Below are 22,710 nucleotides of genomic sequence, written 5' to 3' on the forward strand. Positions count from 1 at the left end.
TTAGTGAAGTTTATTAATTAACATCAGGCGAGATAGATACATAATGAAAGATAAAACAGAAGTGTGTAGAGATTAATTTGAAACAACTTCATTCTAATGACAAATATCGACATACCTAATATAAGGAGATTTTTTTTGCGCATCGCGCAAATAAAAGTAATTTTACGCTTCGCATAAAGTTAGCCCTAGTGGCATTTCAATCCTAGATCCGCCACTGGTTGTAGTACGCTATAGCCGCCTGGTTTAACTCCATGAATATTTTGCAAGGCCAGTTGGCTAGCTAAGCTGATTACTTTGCTAGTTTTTGGTCTGTGCTACCTTCTCATATGTGTGGGTGTATATACATATGTATATATATATATATATGTGTATAAAGGTTTCCGTTCTCATTATGTTAGGACGTCGAAGGTATACGTTGAACGTTCTCATCGTCAATTGTAAACTATATCTGACTTTTACAAATACAAATTTTGTGAACTCATAATCAATCTATTAAATTACGTACAGTTTCCTAATTCCCTATTGCAAAGTCCTGCTCCACTCGTATGTCGACAGAACACAACAAAAACAACTTTTTTATGGACATGGTACAAATAAATACTTCCAGCACGTTGGCCATGTTAATTTTGCATCTGTTACATAAACCACACTCATCGACTTCTTCGATCCATATATGGAGAATAATAAGTCACTTGCTTAATTAGATGTCGCATTATGGGGAGGAAAAGACAGATAGTCTACTCTGTTCTGAATTTTGGAACCTCAACGAAATTACAATTAATTAAGAAATTAAGAATAAAAGTTTGATGAGAAGTGATGACTACTTATTGCATATAACTTTTGGTAACTATAAATGTCGAATTTCCGCATCTGTTCTGTGTAACTCTTCACTCTTGTAGATCGAACTTGTGAAGCGCAGTCATTCTATTTCCATGATGTTATTTTTCATTAATTAAATCTTCCATGGCTTCAAATCCTCCATATCGATCTCTGAGACTCGGATTCTCAATGATTGTAGGGAGACCAAAATCTCTGACTTTCGTAACCTCCATTTTCAACTGTTCTATCAATTCTTGATGTACCCATAATGTCTTCAATGTGTTTGGACTCTATGAAAATTATGCTATACATAGACGCAGGCCATGAAGTCCAAACAACCACCACCGTCTTGATCGAGCTCGTTGAATTAGTCAGGTTGATATCATATATAGCCGCTTTGCCAGAGAAATGAGACTAGCTCTGACCAGTTGACTCCACCGTCACCGTTGTTGTCCGACGATTCGAAGAAGTTCGAGGTTAGTACCTGGATATCGACGCCTGGTGTAAGTCCACCATGAGTAGTTTTCAACGCCAATTGGCCGGCTAGCTAAGCTAATTACGTATTTTGTTAGTTTTTGGTGTGTGCTAGCTAGCTTGTCGGTGTATATATGTAGCCATGTAGGTACGTGGTTATTTTCTGATGTATATATGTTTGTGTACGTGTATATATATGCACTTGTTTAATTGCTACCTGATCAAAGTACATTCTTCACGACTTCCATATGTATTATAGAGGTTTCGCTCTCAGTATGTGTTAAGTCAACAGTGTTAGTGACAATAAAACATAAAATGTTTCTGCACCATAATATGACGAATTTAAAACTCAGAAGTTACGAATCCGGACTAATTTGACGCCAAAATATTTTCCATGAGTATAAAGAAAAATCAATTTGAAATTCATTAATAGTCTTTTAACTTAACTGCATGCCTTGGGCCTCAATCTGTAGCCAGCAGGCCTCATTTTCTGAAAAAAATCGTACACCATGCAGGAGGCATGAGAACGAAGAACGTACGTACATATATGAGAATGGACGTGCCACTGTACCAGGACAAATGGATAATTAGCAACTTATTAAGTACATGAAGTTCAGGAAATGACCATGCAGAACAAAATTAAAGAAGAGACAAGCAAAAGAAGCTCGTAGCAGATATAGAGAAACTAAAGATGAACATGGTCTGCTTGTTGATTTCTAGGACTGCTGCATCGGGGAGGAGTTGCTCAACATGCACGCAGGTGATGCAGCTCCATATATATATATATAGCAGACATGTTACTGAGATGCCAACACTCTCGCTCTGATTAATGTTCATGAGGATTGATGAGGAAAAAGGCGAATGGTGAGTCCCTTAGTAGGAGCAAGAACAGGGTCCATAATTATCTTCTCATCTGGAAAAACCATCTCCCATTTAAACCTAGTGACAACATTATGCATGAAAACCAATATCTTAAACCGAGCATACTCTTTCCCCGGACACATTCGAGGTCCTCCTCCAAAAGGAACGTATGAATAAGGAGCTGGTCCTTGTCCTTGGAACCTTGACGGGTCGAACTTCTCTGGATCCGGGAAGTATTCCGGGTTTTTATGTGTGGCAAACATATTCCAGTGTAACTGCATGCATGCAGCGTAAATGAATGCATCATTACTTCTTCGTGACCGATTAACACGATAGGCATGAAAAGAAAATGAAGACGTGACTGATTGTGTAACATCAGCTGTCACATAGAATGTGATAGGTACGTAATATCCAAAAATAAGCATTATTGTAAGACTTACAGGGGATGTGTGGTGCATAGGTGCATACCTTCATTCCTTTTGGAATAATGTATCCTTCGTACGTAAAATCGGTAATGGCCTCTCTAAAAGTTCCGAGAAGTGGTGGCAACAATCTCAACGCTTCACACGCCACGCTCCATGAATATTTCATCTTCTGCAAGTCATCCCAGTTGAGCAACTCCCCTTCTGGTTTTGATACTGCAATATCCATTTGCTCTGTCCAACCAATTCTTAATTCATCATCAATTTCAAATTACAGTTAAGCACATATATTACATAAATCAGTAGTTCCAGCACGTACCAAATATATTATATAAATCCGTAGGAGCAGTTATATATATACTTACGGTACGTACCTTTAAGGACGGCATCATAAACATGAGGAAGCTGCGATAGGAACATGATAATCGAAACCAGGGTGGTGCTAGTACTGTCGTAAGCACCAACTATTAGACCATACAGCTTGTTGGCAATGTCTGATTCCATCATCAGCTCTTTCCCATCCCCATATGTCTCCATGAGCAACCTTGACAACAGATCTTGATGATGATGATTACTATTAGTAGTCTCCGAAAAATGATGGAGATCTATCCTCCTCTGCTTAACCATCTCTTCAAATTCCTTCTTGATTTCCTTGGATGCTCTAATAGCTCGGTTGAATTTTGTGCCTGGCAAGTCTACTGGCAGTGAAATGAAACCCGAAGATATATGCTGGATTGGCCCCTCTAGTTTAGCAACTAGCTCTGGATCCTCAATGTTTAGGAAGAGTTTACATGCTAAAGTGAAGGTGTACTTCTTGGCTATTGGGTGGAATTTGATGATCACTCTCTTATCCTCTTCCTTTACATAATCAAGCGACGAGGACGACGAGGATGACCAATACATTTCTAAATGCTGTCTGGTTACCTCGTCCATGACCCCTATGTACCTGTGGAGAGCATCTGGCTTGAGAAATGGAGACAAGACTTTGCGCAACCGAATCGTCTCCTGCGTGGTGTCTGTTTTCTCCGAGTTGGCAAAGATCTGCTCAATGTTTGCAGGCCACCAAGACTTGACCAGTTTGTTCTCGTTGGAAAATAGAAACTTATTTCCGGCAGCAGTGCACAGCACGACCATAGATTCTCTTAGCAAAGAGGTCCTGAATACCTTGCATGGTGACGAGGACGAGTACTTGTTCCTCCTGTCTGCTATGAACTTCTCAGGGACACCCTGTTTGGCTGTGCTTAGATACTCAAGCGTTTCGCCGATGATCGGCCAACCTGTGCTTCCTGGTGGTAGCTCAAGCCCTGGCTGTTCACGCTTAACACTAGGCTTAATATTAAAGTTCAACAATGGAAAAATGTAGTAAAGAGAAACAAAGATGAGCAGAGCAAGGATTAACGACTCTAACTCCATTCTCTCCCCTCTTTTAGCTTGTTTTCTTTCTTTCGGGCTCTATATATACGCACAGTCGCACACATACACATATTATAAAAGATATACATTTTATCGATTTTATTTTCAGTAAAACGTTAATTAGAGTAGAAGTGCAATTCATTAGAAGTGAACCACACGACTATAATTGCTATTATAAAATTTGAAAACCAAGTTTAACAAAAGTTTGTCTCCGATCAGCATGTTGAATTTGTGTAGCTCCGTGACCAATTAAATGCTCGATAGTCGATACTGACTTCGTATCATGTAAAAATAAAAGTCAAAAACTATTCTGAAATTTGAATATGATCCATCACTATTCTCCAATCTCCATCACTAGTCATCGGAAAAGAGTGTATCATATTAACGTACGTCTTTGATCTAATATAAAGATAATAAACAAATCTAAACTCCAAAATAAAACTAAGGTATCCGCTTGAGCACAATGCTGGGGAAATGTATAACAATGATATAGACAAGTAGAATAACAAAATAACACACTTTGATCGAGGTAAAAAAGAAGAAAACCTGATGGACAAAATTTTAGTATGGAAATCCTTCAAACGATTTCTTCTTTGAGGCTTCTGCCAATCGCTTCACACCCTTTGCTTTTGTATAGAACTCCATCAATTCATCTGCAACATCCTTCGGATGAAAATTAATGAATGCCTTCACAAATCTCTTCTCTGTCATTCTCAATGCTGTCAGCAACCTAGGTCCTTTAATTTGCTCAGCAAGCCCCATATCCTCAATCTTTCCTGCAAGATATACTCGTGGCTTCAAAACAGCCTCCAGATTCATGTACAGCAAAAACGGGTGCGCAAGAATCACAGTAGCAGGTAGTTTCATATGTCCTAACACAAAAGTCATGTTTCTCTGGACCTTATCAACTGAAAGAAAAAACAGTAAGGGAGACCTTCCCATAAGGCTGAAAATCTCATCTTCTGAGAAACCAAACTTTTCAAAATTTGCCACCCTCTCACTGATACTTTCAAGGCGTGAAACGCCAACAAGTGTTACAACATACTTGTACATCCTGGACTTATTTGAAAGTCCAGTTTTCCGTATATACTCCATCTTCTCATCATTAAATGTACTTCTTGGGATCAAAGTCGGCCGCGACAGAAGCATTGGGACCAACTCCTCTCGGCTTAGCCCCATTCCCTCATATAGAGCAACAGTCGGCTTGATCTTATTATGCAAGTCATACAGCAAGAGTGATGGGTTCCTTACAATGGCTTTGACAAGCAGTTCCCTAGACCCAAACAATTTCATAAAGAACTCATGCCGCTCATCAAAGCAACGATCAATACGAAGACTGAATAACCGGGGGCGACAGTTGATGATCTTCACAAGATCAGGTGCAGTAACACCCAATTCACCAAGAAGATTTAACTTGAACTGAAGCTGGTTAATGTCAGCGTTCCTCAAAGCAGGCCGGCGCTCAAACAGCTTCGATATGTCAGTATCACAACAACCCCATTTCTCCAGAACCTCTGCAGATGTCTTTGCTTGGTCAAAAATGTCCTCCCCTACAGTTTCTTCCTGAGTGAGGCAAGCTGTCGAACAGGTGGTGTGCACTAAACTTAAACCAAATGGGAGAACAATACTGGGCAAAGGAGAGCAATTTCGCGACGCAGGCAACACTGTGCAGCGCTTGAATACAGAAACAAGTCTAGCTTTCATATCAAAACCACTACAACCATGGAATCCACTGATGCTGCAAATTAATGACTTTTGCTAAAACTATGAACTTGGGGCTCAAATGTCCAAAATGGAAGTGGGTAATGAGTATCAGTAAGGTTATTGGGAAATTGTAATGCAATAAGGAATCAGTATAGAAGCAGTAGACTTGGATCAAAACAATTGAAAGCTCAATACTTTATTGCATACACAGAAAAAATTTGATGGCGCTGAACTTGTGTAATCTGAAAAAGAAGGGAAAGTGTAGTTCTGAGAATCTGTGATGTTTACCAGCAGCATCGACTCTTGTTGCTATTTACCATTGCCTCATAGTTGCACCTTCTATAGGGTTTTAGCAGAAAATAAAAAAACTTAGGGGTTTAAGGGTTTAGGCACAACTCGGACGAGCCGGCTATAAACACTAGAAAAAACCCTCGTCTTGTTTTGGTTTTTGGGTCAAGCGCTATTGGGTTATTCGTACAGTGTTGTCGAACTTGCATGCCTTATTCTCCTACTCACTGTCATCAATGGGAAATATTTGTGCATGAATTGTAACTGTTGTATTTAAGAAAACTCTTTTTTCAAAACCTTGGCATTGAGACAAGTTCTCTGGGTATTTCATGTGGCTTCAGGTTCTCAACTCAACGGAAAAGAAACATGCAATGATGCAATGTAGGGCTAAATGTGTAACAGAAGTGTTAGGATCATCAAAAACAGAAGCAGCCTCAAACAAAGGGAATCCTAATCTTTTGGTATTGCACAAAGCAATGGATCAGTGTGATCAGCTGCTTGTAGTAAAAGTCAAATTTAAAACAAAACCTGTATCCAAATTGAAGTAATTGAACTTATATCAAAGGGATTAAAGAGAATAATTATAATAGTGCGGGAATAAATGATGATACGGTCAGTACTATGATTCAATTACACTTGAAAATTGGAAACTGTTGTATCTGTTTAGAAAGGAAATCCATGATTCATGTTCTTCTTTGAGGCTTCTGCCAATTGCTTCACACCCTTCACATTTTCACAGTACTCCATCAATTCATCAGCAACCTCCTTTGGCTGACGTTTAACAATTACTTTCAAGAATCTCTTCTCTTTCATCCTCATTACACTCACGATTTTAGGACCTGTAATCTGCAGTTTAAGTTCCATATCTTGCATCTCCCCAACGAGAAGTCACCGTGGCTTTAACACATTCTCCAGATTCAAGTATAACAAACTCGGGTGACCAAGAACTACTTTAGCAGAAAGCTTCATTTGTGATAAGATGAAAGTCAGGTTCCTCTGAACTTTATTGACTGACAGTGTCATAACTAATGGAGACCTTCCAAAAAGTCCAAAAACCTCATCTTCTGACATACCAAATTTGTCAAAGTTTACCATCTTCTGACGGATAGTTTCAAGGCGTGAAATGCCAATGAGTGTGACTATGTAGTTATACATTGCCGAATCACTCCACAGCCTGGTCTTGCGGATAAAACTCCATCTTCTCTTCATTAAATGAAGTTCTCGAAATCAATGTTGACCGTGCTAGAAGCATTTGGATCAAGTCCTCCTCACAAAGACCAAGTGCTCTATACATCTTGATGGTGGGTTCAACTTTCTTGCGAAGATTATGAGTCATGATTGACGGGTTCCTCGAAATGGCTCTGACAACCAACTCCCTTGACCCAAACAATTCATTCAAGTACTCGAGCTTCTCAGCAAAACAATCGAGGCAAGGAATAAGCAACCGGGGCCTAGCACGTACTGACAATCTTCGCCAGCTCAGTTGGAGTAAAGCCCAAGTCAGATAGGAGTTTGAGTTTCGACTGAAGCTGGTCGATGTCAGCTTTCCTTAAAGCAGAAGCCTTTGTGAAAATCTCGGCAATGTCAGCATCGGTACAGCCCAATCTCTTCAAAACTTGCAGAGTCCTCGGGTTGGTCTTCGTCGTCTTGTCCTATAACTTACTGTTGGCTCAGGCAAATCGTCGAACACCTTGTGTGCATGAAAATGGAGGACATCGGTGGCACCGCACATTTGGGAAAAGGGATTGAAGATCGCAAAGTTGGTAATAAATTACGGAGCTTTAGTAACATTTGGAAGCTGGGTATCATGTCAATGGGTGCTGAGATTCATCAAAGGAAGTAAGAATGGGTTTGTTTATAGCTGCCAGCTGAGAATGGGAAGGTTTATTTTGGGAACAGGTCTGACAAATTTGTGTTAGCAACTACAAATTTATGTAAACTCGACGTCTCTATTGTACACTTTAGAATCTCAAAGATGGGTTTTGAATTGGGTTTGTAGGAAAATCAAAATTGAAGCGGGAAAAAAGGACCAAAGATCCAAGTTATGATATATACTACTTCACCCACCGCCCGGCGCATTACCAAAAATACCCCAAAGCTTTCTCATAAGAAACCGTAGAGGTCCAAGACACTACATTTGTTTCAGGCATTTTATCGAACACTTTGCTGCAATATCCACATGCCCAAATTGGCATAAAAGTTGATTAATTTGGTGGTCAAATTCGAATTTTGAAGCAAACCCAGTTGCGATCACATGGGTGTAAGCCAAAAGACCGGGTCTTTCTACTCGTTCATCGATGCGCAGAGTTGCAGAATCTTGAAGTTCAAGCAATAGTAATGGTCTTAAGTGAGCTGACTTAGACTGAACAAGTCTAAACTGCCAAACTATGAAGGAGTTCCAAGTCTCTAAGGAGAGATATTAAAGGTTTGATCTCAACCCATGTTCTTTATTTGTTTAACTTTTGTAAAGGTTGTTGATGTACTAAAGGTGGTTGATTTGTTGTTTGATATGCTCACTGAACCAATAGCATGCTTGTGTTTCAATTTCTGAGCATAATAAAGAAACTAAAAAACGACTGATTTGCATCAGTTGAGAACTGCAAGCCTGTCTCTTACATATATTAAACAGTAGAAACCAAAACATGGAGTCATGAAGTAAAGCATTCTCTGATGAGAAATATAGTTTACTTTGAAAAGAACCTTTTCTGGTCTAAATAAAGGGGAGTGTCCAACAGTTGAATCCATCAATAGCCTATAGGCTCCTACAACTACAAGTATTCCCTTTGCTTTGTTGAGAGTCACAGTCAAAAGGTTTCAGCCAAGTTCATCATTTGGAGAAAGCTCAAGCCTTGAGGGTGTGGTCATTCGATCATGGCTTGCAGTCTTTATTTGATTCTGTTTCTCTTTCTTTCAAGCTTGTGGAGTACTTGCAATGGTGCAATAAACACACTGGAACCAGGTGATACTCTCAATTCTTCAAGCTCCTTAATTTCTGCAAACGAGAAGTTCATTTTGAGTTTTCGTAGATATGATGATGCTTCAAGCTTGAGCTACCTGGTAATAAAATGGCATGGGAGTAAAAATTATGCATGGGTTGCAAATCCATACACACCTGTTTTATACCCTTTTGGAGTTCTTACTTTGGACAGGAAACACACATTGAAAATCACACCGAAAGATGGTGATCCAGTTGTGCTTTACTCGGCTTCAGAGACAGGCAATAGTAGTGTATTGGCTACCCTCTTGGATGATGGCAACTTTGTGCTGCAAGAAGTGAGCTCTGATAGATTGTCGAAGAGGGTTTTATGGCAAAGTTTTGATTATCCAGGAGATGTGCTTCTGCCAGGTATGAAATTAGGGGTTAATTATAGAAATGGCCACAACTGGTCACTTTCATCATGGTTGACTGAGAAAAGTGCAATTCCAGGATCTTTCACTCTTGATTGGGACCCTGAGGAACATGAGTTGAAAGTTAGGCGACGAGGGGTAGTTTATTGGAGTAGTGGAGTCTTTAGAGATGGGAGTTTTGCAAATTTTAAGCACAAGAAGTATAATTTCAGCATTGTTTCAAATGAGAATGAAGATTACTTCAGTTACTCTGCTGTCGATCAAAATGCCAGACCACAATGGCTGCTAACCACAATTGGGAGACTGTACGACTTTGATGGATCAGTGGATATTGCAAAAGTGGATTCCTGTTATGGATATAACACTGAAGGAGGATGTCAGATTTGGGATGCACCAAGTAAGTGTCGGGATTTTGGTGATGTATTCCGGCAAGATAACGGGTACTTTAATCCAATAGGTCCGATCGCAGTAACATCTAGCAGTGACTCAAACACAAGTCTCAGTATTAGTGATTGTAAGGCTACTTGTTGGGCAGATTGTAACTGTCGTGGATTCATATTTCTTTTTCCTAATCAGACTGGATGTCGGTATTGGACTGGAGACTTGCAGTTCATAGCAGACAGAACAGGTTATAGTTCAAGTGTTGTTTACTTTCTAACAAAAAGGTCAGCCAGCAGCCACTGTAAGTAAACCAATCTTTTGAGCTAATATTATTCCACAAAGTTTTCATTTCTTATGACTTCAAATAGTTCCACATCAAATGGCTAACAGGGCATAGAAAGTAAACAATATCCGCATACACAACAAGCAATGGATTTTAGGCATAAATGTAATGATAGAAAATAGAAAGGAACAAACTTAATGCGTATATTTGCATGTTTCACCCACATTTATGCTAGTAAAATATAACTCAAACATACTATCTGAGTAGAGGTTTCTGTAGCTATGCATTGCTCATTGGTGCGGATTTCTTCAGAGATGATCAACACACACACACACACACACACACACACACACACACACACACACACACACACACACACACACACACATAGTTCCTATCCAGTTGCTCTTTTCTAATTGTTAGCCTATGCAGCACATAAGTGGATATGGACCGGTGCTGCTATTGCCACTGCTCTATTGGTATTGGTGCTTTGCATAGTATGCTGGTGGTTAAGAAGGAAGAAACTTGTTGTGTCAGGTGATCCTTTCGGCATAAATGGATTAATACATACACACAATTTCACAGATGTGATGAAATGAAAATTTTCTAGGATATGTATGAGCTGAATTTTTTTTAATCTTGGTAGGGAAGAACAAGATAAAGATTGATGAGTTGAAGTTACATCGCTCAAGGGGATCTGACATTTCAATTGATGTCCATGGGACTCAAACTGATGGATCGATGGGACAGGATTTAAGAGCATTTAGCTATAAATCTGTCATGACTGCCACAGAATACTTCTCCTTAGAGAACAAGATAGGAGAGGGGGGCTTTGGACCTGTTTATAAGGTAAGTTTGAGGTTATGTGAAGTAATTCTTAAGTTGCTAAATGAAACTGATCATATGGCATATTACGGACCATCAATTCAGGGAAAAATGCTGACAGGTCAAGAAATAGCTGTAAAGGCACTTTCAAGCTGTTCGGGGCAAGGAGAAGTAGAATTTAAGAATGAATTGATACTCGTATCTGAACTCCAACATACTAATCTAGTTAAGCTTTTCGGATTTTGCATCCATGATAAAGAGAGGATGCTAATATATGAGTATATGCCAAACAAGGGTCTGGACAACATTTTATTTGGTAATTGAACTATGACATGATCATCTGATTTCTAGTTATGAATGGCATTTTTTTAACAGAGATTCTGTATGTATTGCCAGATTCAACCAGACGCATGCTACTAGATTGGAAGAAGCGTTTCAACATAATTGAAGGAATCGCCCAAGGATTGCTTTACTTGCACAAGTACTCAAGATTGAAAGTAATTCATAGAGATCTTAAAGCTAGTAACATACTACTTGATGAGAATATGAAACCCAAAATATCTGATTTTGGTATGGCAAGGAGTTTCATGCTAAATGAAGTTGAAGCAAATACTAGACGGATTGTTGGAACACAGTAAGTCCTATGCCGCATAGGCAGTTTTGTGCCTGTCACTTCTGGTTGCTATTTATGCTTTCATGTAATGCATGTGATAATAATATGATCTCTTTCATCTGGTACAGTGGTTACATGTCTCCTGAGTATGCTATGCAGGGTATCTTTTCTGGAAAGTCTGATGTCTTCAGTTTTGGAGTGTTGATGCTCGAAATTATAAGTGGCAGAAAAAACAACAGTTTTCACAGTACTCATCGCGCACTCAATTTAGTAGGATATGTACGTCATCCAATTCTCAGTTGTGTTAAATTTCCTTTTCTCTTTGAGGTGTGAATTTCTGATCTCTCCTGAATGTATTCAATATTGTTTCAGGCGTGGCAGCTTTGGCAAGAAGGTGCAGGTCTAGAATTGATGGACGAAACACTAAGTGATTCATGTGTTGAAAATCAGTTAATACGATGCATCCATGTTGGTCTACTATGTGTTGAAGAAGATCCAGAACTTCGACCAACCATGTCAGAAGCCATATCTATGTTGACAAATGAAAGCTTGCCTTTGCCTATACCAACAAGGCCAGCATCTTTTCCAGTAAGACATCCGGCTGCAGCTGATACAAGAGGAACAAATTCCGAAATATTATCAGAAAATGGCTTGTCCACCTCCGTTATTATAGGGCGATGAAGGCCCTACTGTCATGTTCGGCGTGCCTCAGTTATCCATCGGTCAGTGTAATGGTACTTACTGTAGTTTGAAAATTTAGCTTTGCTAGACAGCTTATTAAGGAAGATCACTTCAGTGGCACTTGTATGTGCTGTGGAAGAAGGTTGCTTGCTTAAGAATCTGTCCTGGTAGAGTTAGATCAAATGTAATTAGATAAGGGCCTCTTTGTCAAACAGTGTCCTCTATTCTAGTACATAACTCCTCTGGATTTTGTTTGTAACCATGAAATAGGTAATCAAGTGTACAGACAGTAGTCACTTTGCTTGTACTTGACGTGCATTTCAATTGACCTTTGTTAGACATATCATCAACGCCCAACATTAAATCACTTAAATGATTCCAGATTGAGTTTGGCAATGCTTAATTTATTCAAAAGCTGCTTGATTAGTTTATTAAGCAGCTTAATATATATTATCTAGACATCTAGCCCTGTTCCAAAAGGCAAAAGTCCCAAAATAATAAGGTTTTTTTTGTTCCAACCCACCAAGTCTTCCGATCCTCAGTTATGAAGATAGCTAGCGTCTCACTATTGAACTCAAAATGAAAGTTGCTAGTATTTTAGAAGAGAAATCATAGGTTTGACCTCAATCCAAAGCCTCCATTCGATTTAAGGTGGAACTTCTTTCAGTTTTGTTACTTTGTTGAGGAATTATTTGTTTATGTTCACTATTTAAACAAAGTTGTATACATGACAGTAGATTGTATCTCCTCTCATGTAGCAAATAGCAAGTTATTCAGTATATAACAAGGGAAAGGTCACCATAATATTTGTCCCAATCCAATAAAGAAAAAGTGAGTAAGAGACGGCTTTTATTCCGACGGACAAAAAAGACCAAGTTGAAACCGGAGTTTTGCTCATTGTTTACGACTTTTAGCACCTCTAGTTCTTCCACTCCAACTAGTGGCCTGACAGCTGTCCCCTTCCCCGCTTGAATCACGTTAGATCTTCTACAACTGCCAGTGCCATTTTTTTTTTCAGGATTCGGTAGTTTACGTCTTAGTTAGGCTTAGGTCAAGTTGCAACTAGGAATAACTGTGGACTATATAATACTAGAAACAAAACACGCACGTTTTTTTTTGTGTGTGATCCGTGAGTGTTAGGGAAAAAAAATTAGAGTGATCCCTAAGTTAAAAGAGATTTTAAGGGTAAAAAATAAGAATTAATTTTTACACCATTTTATTTATTACTAAATTATTCTTTATTTATTACAATTTTATTTTAATATAATTTATGTTATAAATATTAGATCGTAATTTTTTTACCCCCACTTTAGTTGATAAAATGAGTTTGGTTATAAGAATACATAAGAGCTGAGTGCTTACTTTTCCTTGTCTTCTGTTTGTTTCGGCGGCTTGTTAGTCAATGAGATCTGATACCATTAAAATGTTTGTAGTTTTGTACCAACTCTTGTAACCATGTGTCAAACATGGTCAAAACGCAGCGTTTTTCATTCCTTCCTTAATTGTAAAGACTCAAACACAGCCATAGCAGCTCCTCACTGCCAACCACCGACTCCATTCAGGCGTTCAATCTCAAAGCTTGAGTCTTGCCGAATCAGAGGTTTGACCTCAAACCCCAAGCTTTCAGTTCTCTGTTTGATTGTAAAGGTTGAATCTTTTCACTATGTTTCTGCTTTGGGTCAATTGGGTTTTGTGGGTGAAATGCCTAGAAGGTGTTTGATGAAAGTAACTGCTGATTGAGAAAGAAAACTCATTTCTTTAGTGCTTGAAATAGCTGTAGTTGGAATAAAGCTACACTCTTGTCCCTCTCCTCTCATTAAATTAAACAGAAAACCTGATTATTTAAAAGACCTCATTTTTTGATGCTCTGCACCGCTGGCTCCAGTGGACCATTTTACTATTTAGGGTGAGATTGATTTCTCTGTGTTAAATTCCCTTCAATTATTCCTGCACAAAAAAGGTCTGTGGAATATATGCCTTTTTTTTTGGCTCAACAGATTAGAACCAAAGATTTCATAACTTCAGATTTTGGAGGTGTGCTTTGTGGTTGTGGTGATTTATGGCTCGCTGTGGCGATTTGGTTTGGTTGATGTTCATGTGGAGCTTGTGGAGTTCTGGTTGTAATGGTGCAACAGACACACTGAAACCAGGTGAAAGTTTAGATTCTGAAGGTTTACTAGTTTCTGCAAGTGGGAGGTTCACTATGAATTTTCGTGTTTATGATCATGAGGCAAGCTTGAGCTACTTAGTTATAAAGTATAGTGCGAGTCAGTTATATGCTTGGGTTGGGAATAGAGAAACACCCATGTTGTCCCCTTTTGGAGTTCTTACATTGGACAGGAACTACACATTGAAGATTACTCAAAGGGATGGGGATTCAGTGGTGCTTTATTCTGCTGATTCGGAAACTATTGTTGGTGATGTTGTGGCTGTTCTTAAGGATGATGGCAATTTTGTGCTACAAGAATTGAGCTCTGATGGATCGACGAAGAGGGTTTTGTGGCAGAGTTTCGATTATCCTGGAGATGTGCTTCTGCCAGGTATGAAATTGGGGGTCAACCGTAGTAATGGCCACAATTGGTCAGTCTCTTGCTGGTTAACTGAGAAAAGTGCAGTGCCAGGACCGTTCACTCTTGATTGGGATCCTGATGCAAAAGAATTGAAAATTAAGCGGCGTGGGGTGGTGTATTGGAGTAGTGGAGTGTTTCGAGATGGGAGTTTTGAAAATATTAAGAAGAGGTATAACTTTAGCGTTGTTTCAAAGGAGAATGAAGACTATTTCACCTACACTGCCCTCGATGAAAATGCTATTTCAGAATGGGTGCTCACCACAATAGGGCGACTAAAAAACTTTGATGGATCACTTGATATTGCAAAAGCAGATGAGTGCTATGGGTATAATACCGAGGGAGGATGCCAGACTTGGGACCAGCCAACTAAGTGCGCGCGCTTTGGTTATGTATTTGGGCAAGAAAATGGTTACTTTAATCCAATAGATTCTAGCGGCTCTCTTAACACGTCAATAACTGATGCAAATACAAGTCTCAGTATTAGTGATTGTAAGGCTGCTTGTTGGGCAAATTGTAACTGTCGTGGATTCATCTGGTTGAATACTAATCAGACTGGATGCCGGTATTGGATTGGAAACTTGAAATTCATTCCAGACAGCACAGGTTACAGTTCAATTGTTGTATATTTCTTAACAACAAAGTCAGCCGACGGCAGCTGTAAGTATGCTAATCCTTGGCTTGTTTGTAATGAGCATTTTTGTCCAAACTATAGCTGGTACATTATAATTAGATATATATAGCTAATTGTTGGCCTATGCAGCACATAAGTGGATATGGATCGGCGCTGCTATTGGCACTTCTGTAATTTTGATGGTGGTTTGCATCATCTGCTGTCTATTAAGAAGAAGAAAACTCTCTGTTTTTGGTAAGTTCTTAAACATAATGAGATTTAAGAGATAAGTTGATTAATTTCCTCATATTTGAAGAAGATAAACAATTTTTGTATTGTTCTAAATAGGGAAGAACAAGGCAAAGATTAATGAGAGGGACCTGCTTGACTTAAGGGGATCTGATATATCAATTGAGGTGCATGGGATCCAGAATGAAGGATCGATGGGACATGATTTTAGAGCATTTAGTTATGAATCTGTCATGGCTGCCACAGACTACTTCTCCCTACAAAACAAGCTAGGAGAGGGGGGCTTTGGACCAGTTTATAAGGTAAGTTTGAGGTACTGAGAAGTAATATTCTAAGTGCATGCTATATGATACTGATCTTATGGCCTATTGTGGATTATCAATTTAGGGAAAATTGTCATCAGGGCGAGAAGTAGCTGTAAAAAGGCTTTCAACAGGTTCAGTTCAGGGTATATCAGAGTTCAAAAATGAATTGATACTCATATCTGAACTCCAGCATACTAACCTTGTTCAGCTCTTGGGATATTGCATTCATGGTGCAGAAAGAATGTTAATATACGAGTATCTTCCAAACAAAAGTTTAGACTACATATTATTTGGTAATAGCTATGTTTCATCCAATTTCTTGTTTCATCTGAGTTTCAGTAGTGAAGATACATATATATTTTATCCTGTTAACTAAGCACACTCTATGTATTCGCCAGATTCAAACAGAGGGTTGTTACTAGATTGGAATAGACGTTTCAATATAATTGAAGGAATTGCTCAGGGATTGCTTTACTTGCACAAATACTCAAGATTGAAAGTAATTCATAGAGATCTTAAAGCTAGTAACATACTACTTGATGAAGATATGAATCCCAAAATTTCAGATTTTGGTATGGCAAGGATTTTCACAGTTAACGAAGTTGAAGCGAATACTAATCGTATTGTTGGGACATAGTAAGTTATACACTAGCAACATATTCTTACTGTTTCTTTCAGTTTTGGTTGCTAACTGTTCTTTTTGTGTGTGTGTGCGCGCACTAACAATAGGTTCTTTTTCCAATGTTACAGTGGTTACATGTCTCCTGAGTATGCTATGGAGGGAATTTTTTCCGGAAAATCTGATGTCTTTAGTTTTGGAGTGTTAATGCTCGAAATCATTAGTGGCAGGAGAAACAACAGCTTCCACAATGATCACCGTGCACTCAATTTAGTAGGATATGTATGCCATGCAATTATTCAGTCATAATGATTTTTTTCTCCTTTGAGGTGTGTTTTTTCAATAATTTGGAGTTAAATTTTTTTTTTTCAGACATGGGAGTTATGGAAAGAAGGTGCAGGACTAGATTTAATGGATCCAAGGCTGAGCGACTCATGTGATAAAGAACAACTGCTAAGATGCATACATGTTGGTTTATTATGTGTGGAAGAAGATGCAGAACATAGGCCAGCCATGTCTGATGCCTTAACACTGCTGACCAATGAAAGTTTGCCATTACCTACACCAACAAAACCAGCATTTTTCCCAGTAAGACGTAGGGCTGAAGTTGATGTAAGTGGGAGCAGATCAGAAATTTCATCAACTGACTTATCAAACTCCTTTGTTATGGGGCGATGATAACATATGTTTGGCAGTGGCTCAGAATTATTCTTGCACGAATGTGATTGTACTTTGTTTAGAGAAGTTACTTGCTGGGACATATGTGCTTGCGGAAGCAGGTGGGTAAACTGCCAAGTTATCCTGGTCGAGTTAGAACAACTGAGGTTTCTTTGTGATTTGTTCTGCTGTACAAAGTTTCTCATACATTAACACATATCTCCTCTGTATTGTAGTTTGTGACTTGTGTATTAGCCTATTAGGTGATTGATGTGTAAACAAGGGATCACAATTGTTTTAATACTTGATGTGTATAATATGTACTGTCACTCAAATCTTGCTGAATACTGTTGTGATTCTGAGACGCCTTCAGTGTTTCCAGCTGCTTTTTTTTTATTATTATTTTTTTCATTTTCGGAAGTAAAAAATTGTGCAATTTCAGTGTACTGCTTACCACAGTAATGGTGAGGTGGTGGCTGCTTAATATATTGTATGTTACCTCTTTTCTTATACTCGCTTTTCAGAATTGTTGTTTATTTTGAATGAGAAAAAGGGTCACAAGATGTTTATAATCATCGGGCTTCACTCCCCTTAAGCCTATGTTCAGGCCAAGACATTAACTCCAGCCATTCAGACTAACAGAACAAGTTTCTGTCTCAGCGTTGGGTTCTTTGTGACTACACAAGCAGCTAAATGAGCTAATGGCTTACTGCAGTTTCAGATTTCAGCCAAGCTTAAAAGGTACATTTCTCAGCATCTATACAATGTAGCCTCATCACCTTTTTTTAATTTTATTTTCGCCATTGTCATTATTCCAATGTTGATATTTTTGGACAGACGCCATTGATGACTTTCTCCTTCTTTCATTATTGAATGTGATATCTGATTCCATTTCCATTTTCTGTTAAGGCATTTTTTAGTTTCTTTAGTTGTCACAATGCCTAAAATTCCAAACGTAAACCTAAAAATTTCCCCTCCATTTTTATCTAATTTTCCCCTATTTCAGGAAAAAAAATGAGTAGTCTTTTTTAATCCAACAAATTTCTAATTTCTTATGGGATGTAATTTCCTTTCTCTTGTGGAAGAAAACAGAGTATCCCCAAATTCAGGGATGGGATGAGAGAACAGAAAAACATTCTCCAGGTTCTAAACCCCTAAAATTACAGTGAAAAAGTATGAACATTGGGAACAAAAGAATCTGATTAAGTCGGGCGCAAAAACAGTAGGAAAATTTTGATTGTTGCTTCCCTTTAACACAAATTATAGGGAGTCTGTTGGAGTTGTTGATAATCCTAAAGAGCCCGAAGGAGGAACGAAGACAACAATAGCGGGTCCTCACTTTCAATCGCCTCCTTTTGAGTTTCCAGAGTTCAAGTCTTGGAGAAGAGAGATCATAGGTTTGACCCGGAGCCAAGTTCTTTATTTGATTTGCCCTTGGTGTTTGTATATATGTTTTGCCATCATTCTGTTACGGTCAATTGGTTTCATTGTGTTTATAGAAAGATGGAAAATGCTTTGAAGGTGTTTCATGAAATTACAGACTCTCAGAAAGAAAGGCCGTTTCTTTGATGCTTGATTTAGCTGCAATTGGAAAGAAGCTACATACTTGTTTCAATCAAACAAACAAAAAAGAACCCCGAGTTAATGCAAGAAAAACTTATATTCCCTTGATTATACCAGAACAAACAAAGGTCTCCGCTGCAGTTTGCATTTTTGTCCAAACATGTGATCACTTGGATTTCAGAGGAGGACTTTTGTGGTTGTGGTATGGCTCGCATTGTCTATTCGATTTGCTTGGTGTTTCTGTTGAGCTTCTGTAGTGGTTGTAATGGTCAACAGAACACACTGAAACCAGGTCAAAGTCTATTATCTGAAAGTTCATTGGTTTCTGCAAATCAGAAGTTCACTATGAGTTTTCTTGTATATGATCATGATTTAAACTGGAGCTACTTAGTTATAAAGTACAATGCGAGTCATAACTATGCGTGGATTGCGAATAGAGATACACCAGTTGATTACCCTACTGCAAATCTAACATTGGAGAAGAACAATACTTTGCACATTACCAGCAATGATGAGGATGCACTGGTGCTTTACTCTCCTGAGTCGGAAACGATCAATGGTGATGTTGTGGCTATTCTTAATGATGATGGCAATTTTGTGCTACAGGAAGAGAGCACTAAGAGGGTTTTGTGGCAGAGTTTTGATTATCCTGTAGATGTGCTTCTGCCGGGTATGAAGTTAGGGGTTAACCGTAGTAATGGCCACGATTGGTCACTCTCGTGTTGGTTATCAGAAAAAACTGCAGAGCCAGGACCTTTCACTCTTGTGTGGGATGGAAGCCAGTTGAAGATTAAGCGGCGTGGGACGGTTTATTGGACAAGTGGAGTTTTACGTGATGGGAGGTTTGAGAATATCAAGCAGAAGTATAGTTTTAAAACTGTTTCAAATGAAATTGAAGACTATATCACTTACTCTGCTCTAGATCAAAATGGTATGTCAGAATGGCTGCTAACCACAATGGGGAGACTAACAGACTCTGATGGAAATGCTGAAATTGCAAAAGCAGATTCTTGTTATGGGTATAACACTGAGGAAGGATGCCAGAAGTGGGATCAGCCAAGTGAATGTAACCGTTCTGGTGATGTATTCCAGCAGTCCAATGGATACTTTAAAACAGGAAATTCTGGCGGCTCTCCAACTGATACAAATACAAGTCTCAGTCTTAGTGATTGTAAGGCTACTTGTTGGGCAGATTGCGACTGTGTGGGATTCATTTTTTTGTTTGCTAATCAGACTGGTTGTCGGTATTGGACTGGAAATGCGGAATTCGTTGGAGATCGAGACGCTTATAGTTCAAGTCTTGTATATTATCTTCGAATAAAGACACCGGACACGGCGGACAGGAGTTGTAAGTATACTCATCCTATGCTTGTTAATAATGACCATATTTGTCATCAGATATCATAAATCGATATTTAGCTAATTATTCGCCTATGCAGCGAGTAAGTGGATATGGATTGGGGTTGCTATTTCCACTTTTGTACTTTTAATAGTGGTTTGCACCATCTGCTGTATATTGAGAAGAAGGAAACTCTTTCTTTATAGTAAGTTTTTCACATAATGTGCTTTTTAGAGATTATTATAAGTTTGAAGAATATAAATTAAAATTTCTATATTGTTTGTAATTAGGGAAGAATAAGGAAAAGATCGATGAGAAGGAATTGCTTGACTCAATGGCATCTGATATATCAACTTCAATTCAGACTAATGGATCCATGGGACATGATTTAGTGGCATTTAGCTATGAATCTGTCATGGCCGCCACAAACCACTTCTCCTTACAAAACAAGCTAGGAGAGGGGGGCTTTGGACCTGTTTATAGGGTAAGTTTGAGGTAATGAGAAGTAGATTTCTAATATTGTTCTATGTGGAACTTATCATGTGGCCTATTGTGGATTACCATTTCAGGGAAAATTGTCATCAGGGCGAGAAGTAGCTATAAAGAGCCTTGCAAGAGGTTCGCCACAGGGAACATTGGAGTTTAAAAATGAATTGATACTGATATCTGAACTCCAACATACTAACCTTGTTCAGCTCTTGGGATACTGTATTCATGGTTTAGACAAAATGTTGATATACGAGTATCTGCCAAACAAAAGCTTAGACTACATCTTATTCGGTATTAGCTGTGTTTTATTTAAGTTATTATTCATCTGAGTTTAAGTGGTGAAAATACATAGAGTTTGTCCTGCTAATCAAGAACTGTATATGTTGGCCAGATGCAACCAAAGGCATTCTACTAGATTGGAAAATGCGTTTCAATATAATTGAAGGAATCGCTCAAGGACTGCTTTACTTGCACAAATACTCGAGATTGAAAGTAATTCATAGAGATCTTAAATCCAGTAACATACTACTTGATGAAGATATGAATCCCAAAATTTCTGATTTTGGTTTGGCAAGGATTTTCACAAACCAAGTTCAAGGAGAAACTGATCGGATTGTTGGGACATAGTAAGTTATACTAGCAAGTACACTATTGTTTTTATTTCAGTTTTGGTTGCTGATATATATATATATATATATATATGTATGTATATATATATATATACACATACATGTGTGTGTGTGTGAGTGCACTAAAATAGGTTCCTTTTCATATGGTACAGTGGTTACATGGCCCCTGAGTATGCTGCATACGGAATTTTTTCTGGAAAATCTGATGTCTTTAGTTTTGGAGTGTTGATGCTTGAAATCATAAGTGGTAGGACAAACAACAGCTTCCATCAGCGCGCGCTCACTTTAATAGGATATGTATGTCATGCAATTTTTTCAGTTGTAATGAATTTTCTCTTGCGTTTTGAGGTTAAATTTTAATAATTTAGAGAAAACAATCTTCTTATAGACATGGGAGCTATGGAAAGAAGGTGCAGGACTTGATTTAATGGATCCGAGGCTGAGTGATTCATGTAATAGAGATCAATTGCTGAGATGCATACATATTAGTCTATTATGCGTGGAAGAAGATGTAGAACTTCGGCCAACCATGTCAGATTGCATACTAATGTTGACCAATGAAAGTTTTCCATTACCTGAGATAGCAAAACCAGCTTTTTTTCCAGTACGCTGTGTGGTTGAAGGTGAAGTTAGTGGAAGCAAATCATATTATTATTCATCAAAGCACTTGTTAAGTTCGTCTCTTAGTCGGTGATCATGAAGGTATATCAACATGTTTTTTGTGTGCCTCAGAATTACTTGAATGCGATTGTAATTAGTTTAGAAAAGTTGATAACTGGAATTCTCTCTCTGTGGCAGTAGGTGGCTGAAACAGCAAGTTTTCCTGGCAGAGTTGGGACAACTGAGGATTTTTGTGTGATTTGTGTCCCCCTGTACGAGAGAGTTCCTTAACCATCAACACATACGTCTTGTGGATTGTAGTTTGTGACTTATGTAATAGGTAATTGTTCAATTTGTACAGTAGGAGTCGCATTTATTTTGATATCTGATGTTTATAATGTATATACAAGTTTTGTGTCGATTGTGATTATGAGATGTCTTCAGTGCTTACTGCTCTCTTTTTCATTTCTACAAGTAAAATTGTTTGGTTTTGACATGGAGTTGCCCTCATTCCTGCGCCAGGAAGGTGACTGCTTATTGTAGCGTACTAGCACCAGCAGTTTATTGCAATAATAATCTATGTATCCTCTTTCCTATAATACTCAGCTGTAGAATTTTTGTTTGTTTATTCTCAATGGGAGCAAAACAGGAAACACGATGTGTATCATTGTCCTTCAATTCACTGGCTTTGACATTCACTTAGACTAACAGAACAACTGAATAAGTTTCAGCCTCAGCCTCCGGCTCTTTATTGCGACAACAACAGCAGCTAATGGGTTCATTGCAGTTTCATATTTCGATCAGTTGAGCTAAGAAGGTACATTTCACAGCATATATACTGTAGCCTCACCTTTTTACATGTACATGTATATGATTGAAAAGTAAATCTGCAATTGATCTTTAACCACAGACCCCTCCATAAAAAATAAAGAACTAGTTAATTAAAGGTGCCCCTTCCAAGTTCGTTG

General features: G+C 38.5%; 5 protein-coding genes across 10 annotated transcripts; 3 read left to right on the forward strand and 2 right to left on the reverse strand.

The window, feature by feature from the left end:
* Window positions 1-1,851: 1,851 nt before the first annotated feature.
* Window positions 1,852-3,998, reverse strand: LOC126789362 (beta-amyrin 28-monooxygenase-like). Its single transcript, XM_050515506.1, has 3 exons — window positions 2,951-3,998; window positions 2,623-2,810; window positions 1,852-2,429 (listed from the first exon to the last, which is right to left on the reverse strand). The coding sequence occupies exons 1-3, from the start codon at window positions 3,987-3,989 to the stop codon at window positions 2,127-2,129; spliced, it is 1,530 nt and encodes a 509-aa protein (XP_050371463.1). The 5' UTR covers window positions 3,990-3,998; the 3' UTR covers window positions 1,852-2,126.
* Window positions 3,999-4,418: 420 nt separating this feature from the next.
* LOC126789369 (uncharacterized) lies at window positions 4,419-6,022 on the reverse strand. Its single transcript, XM_050515515.1, has one exon. It carries the CDS (start codon window positions 5,691-5,693, stop codon window positions 4,551-4,553), a length of 1,143 nt encoding a protein of 380 aa, XP_050371472.1. The 5' UTR covers window positions 5,694-6,022; the 3' UTR covers window positions 4,419-4,550.
* A 2,391-nt stretch (window positions 6,023-8,413) lies between these two features.
* LOC126789358 (G-type lectin S-receptor-like serine/threonine-protein kinase CES101) lies at window positions 8,414-12,445 on the forward strand. 2 transcript variants are annotated; one of them, XM_050515502.1, is made up of 8 exons: window positions 8,414-9,327; window positions 9,409-10,011; window positions 10,426-10,530; window positions 10,640-10,842; window positions 10,924-11,134; window positions 11,215-11,452; window positions 11,560-11,710; window positions 11,804-12,445. In XM_050515502.1, the coding sequence occupies exons 1-8, from the start codon at window positions 8,853-8,855 to the stop codon at window positions 12,110-12,112; spliced, it is 2,295 nt and encodes a 764-aa protein (XP_050371459.1). In that variant the 5' UTR covers window positions 8,414-8,852; the 3' UTR covers window positions 12,113-12,445. The 2 variants fall into 2 exon arrangements, with proteins under 2 accessions (XP_050371459.1, XP_050371458.1); XM_050515501.1 differs by having other exon boundaries at window positions 8,414-10,011.
* Window positions 12,446-14,040: 1,595 nt separating this feature from the next.
* LOC126789357 (G-type lectin S-receptor-like serine/threonine-protein kinase CES101) lies at window positions 14,041-17,601 on the forward strand. 4 transcript variants are annotated; one of them, XR_007671519.1, is made up of 8 exons: window positions 14,042-15,339; window positions 15,440-15,547; window positions 15,641-15,843; window positions 15,929-16,139; window positions 16,245-16,482; window positions 16,597-16,747; window positions 16,838-17,244; window positions 17,565-17,601. XR_007671519.1 is itself a non-coding variant. In XM_050515498.1 (7 exons), exons 1-7 carry the CDS (start codon window positions 14,172-14,174, stop codon window positions 17,141-17,143), a joined length of 2,385 nt encoding a protein of 794 aa, XP_050371455.1. In that variant the 5' UTR covers window positions 14,042-14,171; the 3' UTR covers window positions 17,144-17,494. The 4 variants fall into 4 exon arrangements, 3 of the variants coding, with proteins under 3 accessions (XP_050371457.1, XP_050371455.1, XP_050371456.1); XM_050515498.1 differs by lacking the exon at window positions 17,565-17,601 and having other exon boundaries at window positions 16,838-17,494; XM_050515499.1 differs by lacking the exon at window positions 17,565-17,601 and having other exon boundaries at window positions 14,043-15,339; window positions 15,443-15,547; window positions 16,838-17,494.
* A 609-nt stretch (window positions 17,602-18,210) lies between these two features.
* Window positions 18,211-22,169, forward strand: LOC126789360 (G-type lectin S-receptor-like serine/threonine-protein kinase CES101). 2 transcript variants are annotated; one of them, XM_050515504.1, is made up of 8 exons: window positions 18,211-20,033; window positions 20,125-20,229; window positions 20,315-20,508; window positions 20,594-20,804; window positions 20,905-21,139; window positions 21,295-21,439; window positions 21,531-21,844; window positions 21,941-22,169. In XM_050515504.1, exons 1-7 carry the CDS (start codon window positions 18,890-18,892, stop codon window positions 21,834-21,836), a joined length of 2,340 nt encoding a protein of 779 aa, XP_050371461.1. In that variant the 5' UTR covers window positions 18,211-18,889; the 3' UTR covers window positions 21,837-21,844; window positions 21,941-22,169. The 2 variants fall into 2 exon arrangements, with proteins under 2 accessions (XP_050371461.1, XP_050371460.1); XM_050515503.1 differs by having other exon boundaries at window positions 21,944-22,169.
* The last annotated feature ends 541 nt before the right edge of the window (window positions 22,170-22,710 follow it).

The sequence above is a fragment of the Argentina anserina genome, chromosome 3, assembly GCF_933775445.1.
Source record: "Argentina anserina chromosome 3, drPotAnse1.1, whole genome shotgun sequence".
NCBI lineage: Eukaryota > Viridiplantae > Streptophyta > Magnoliopsida > Rosales > Rosaceae > Argentina > Argentina anserina.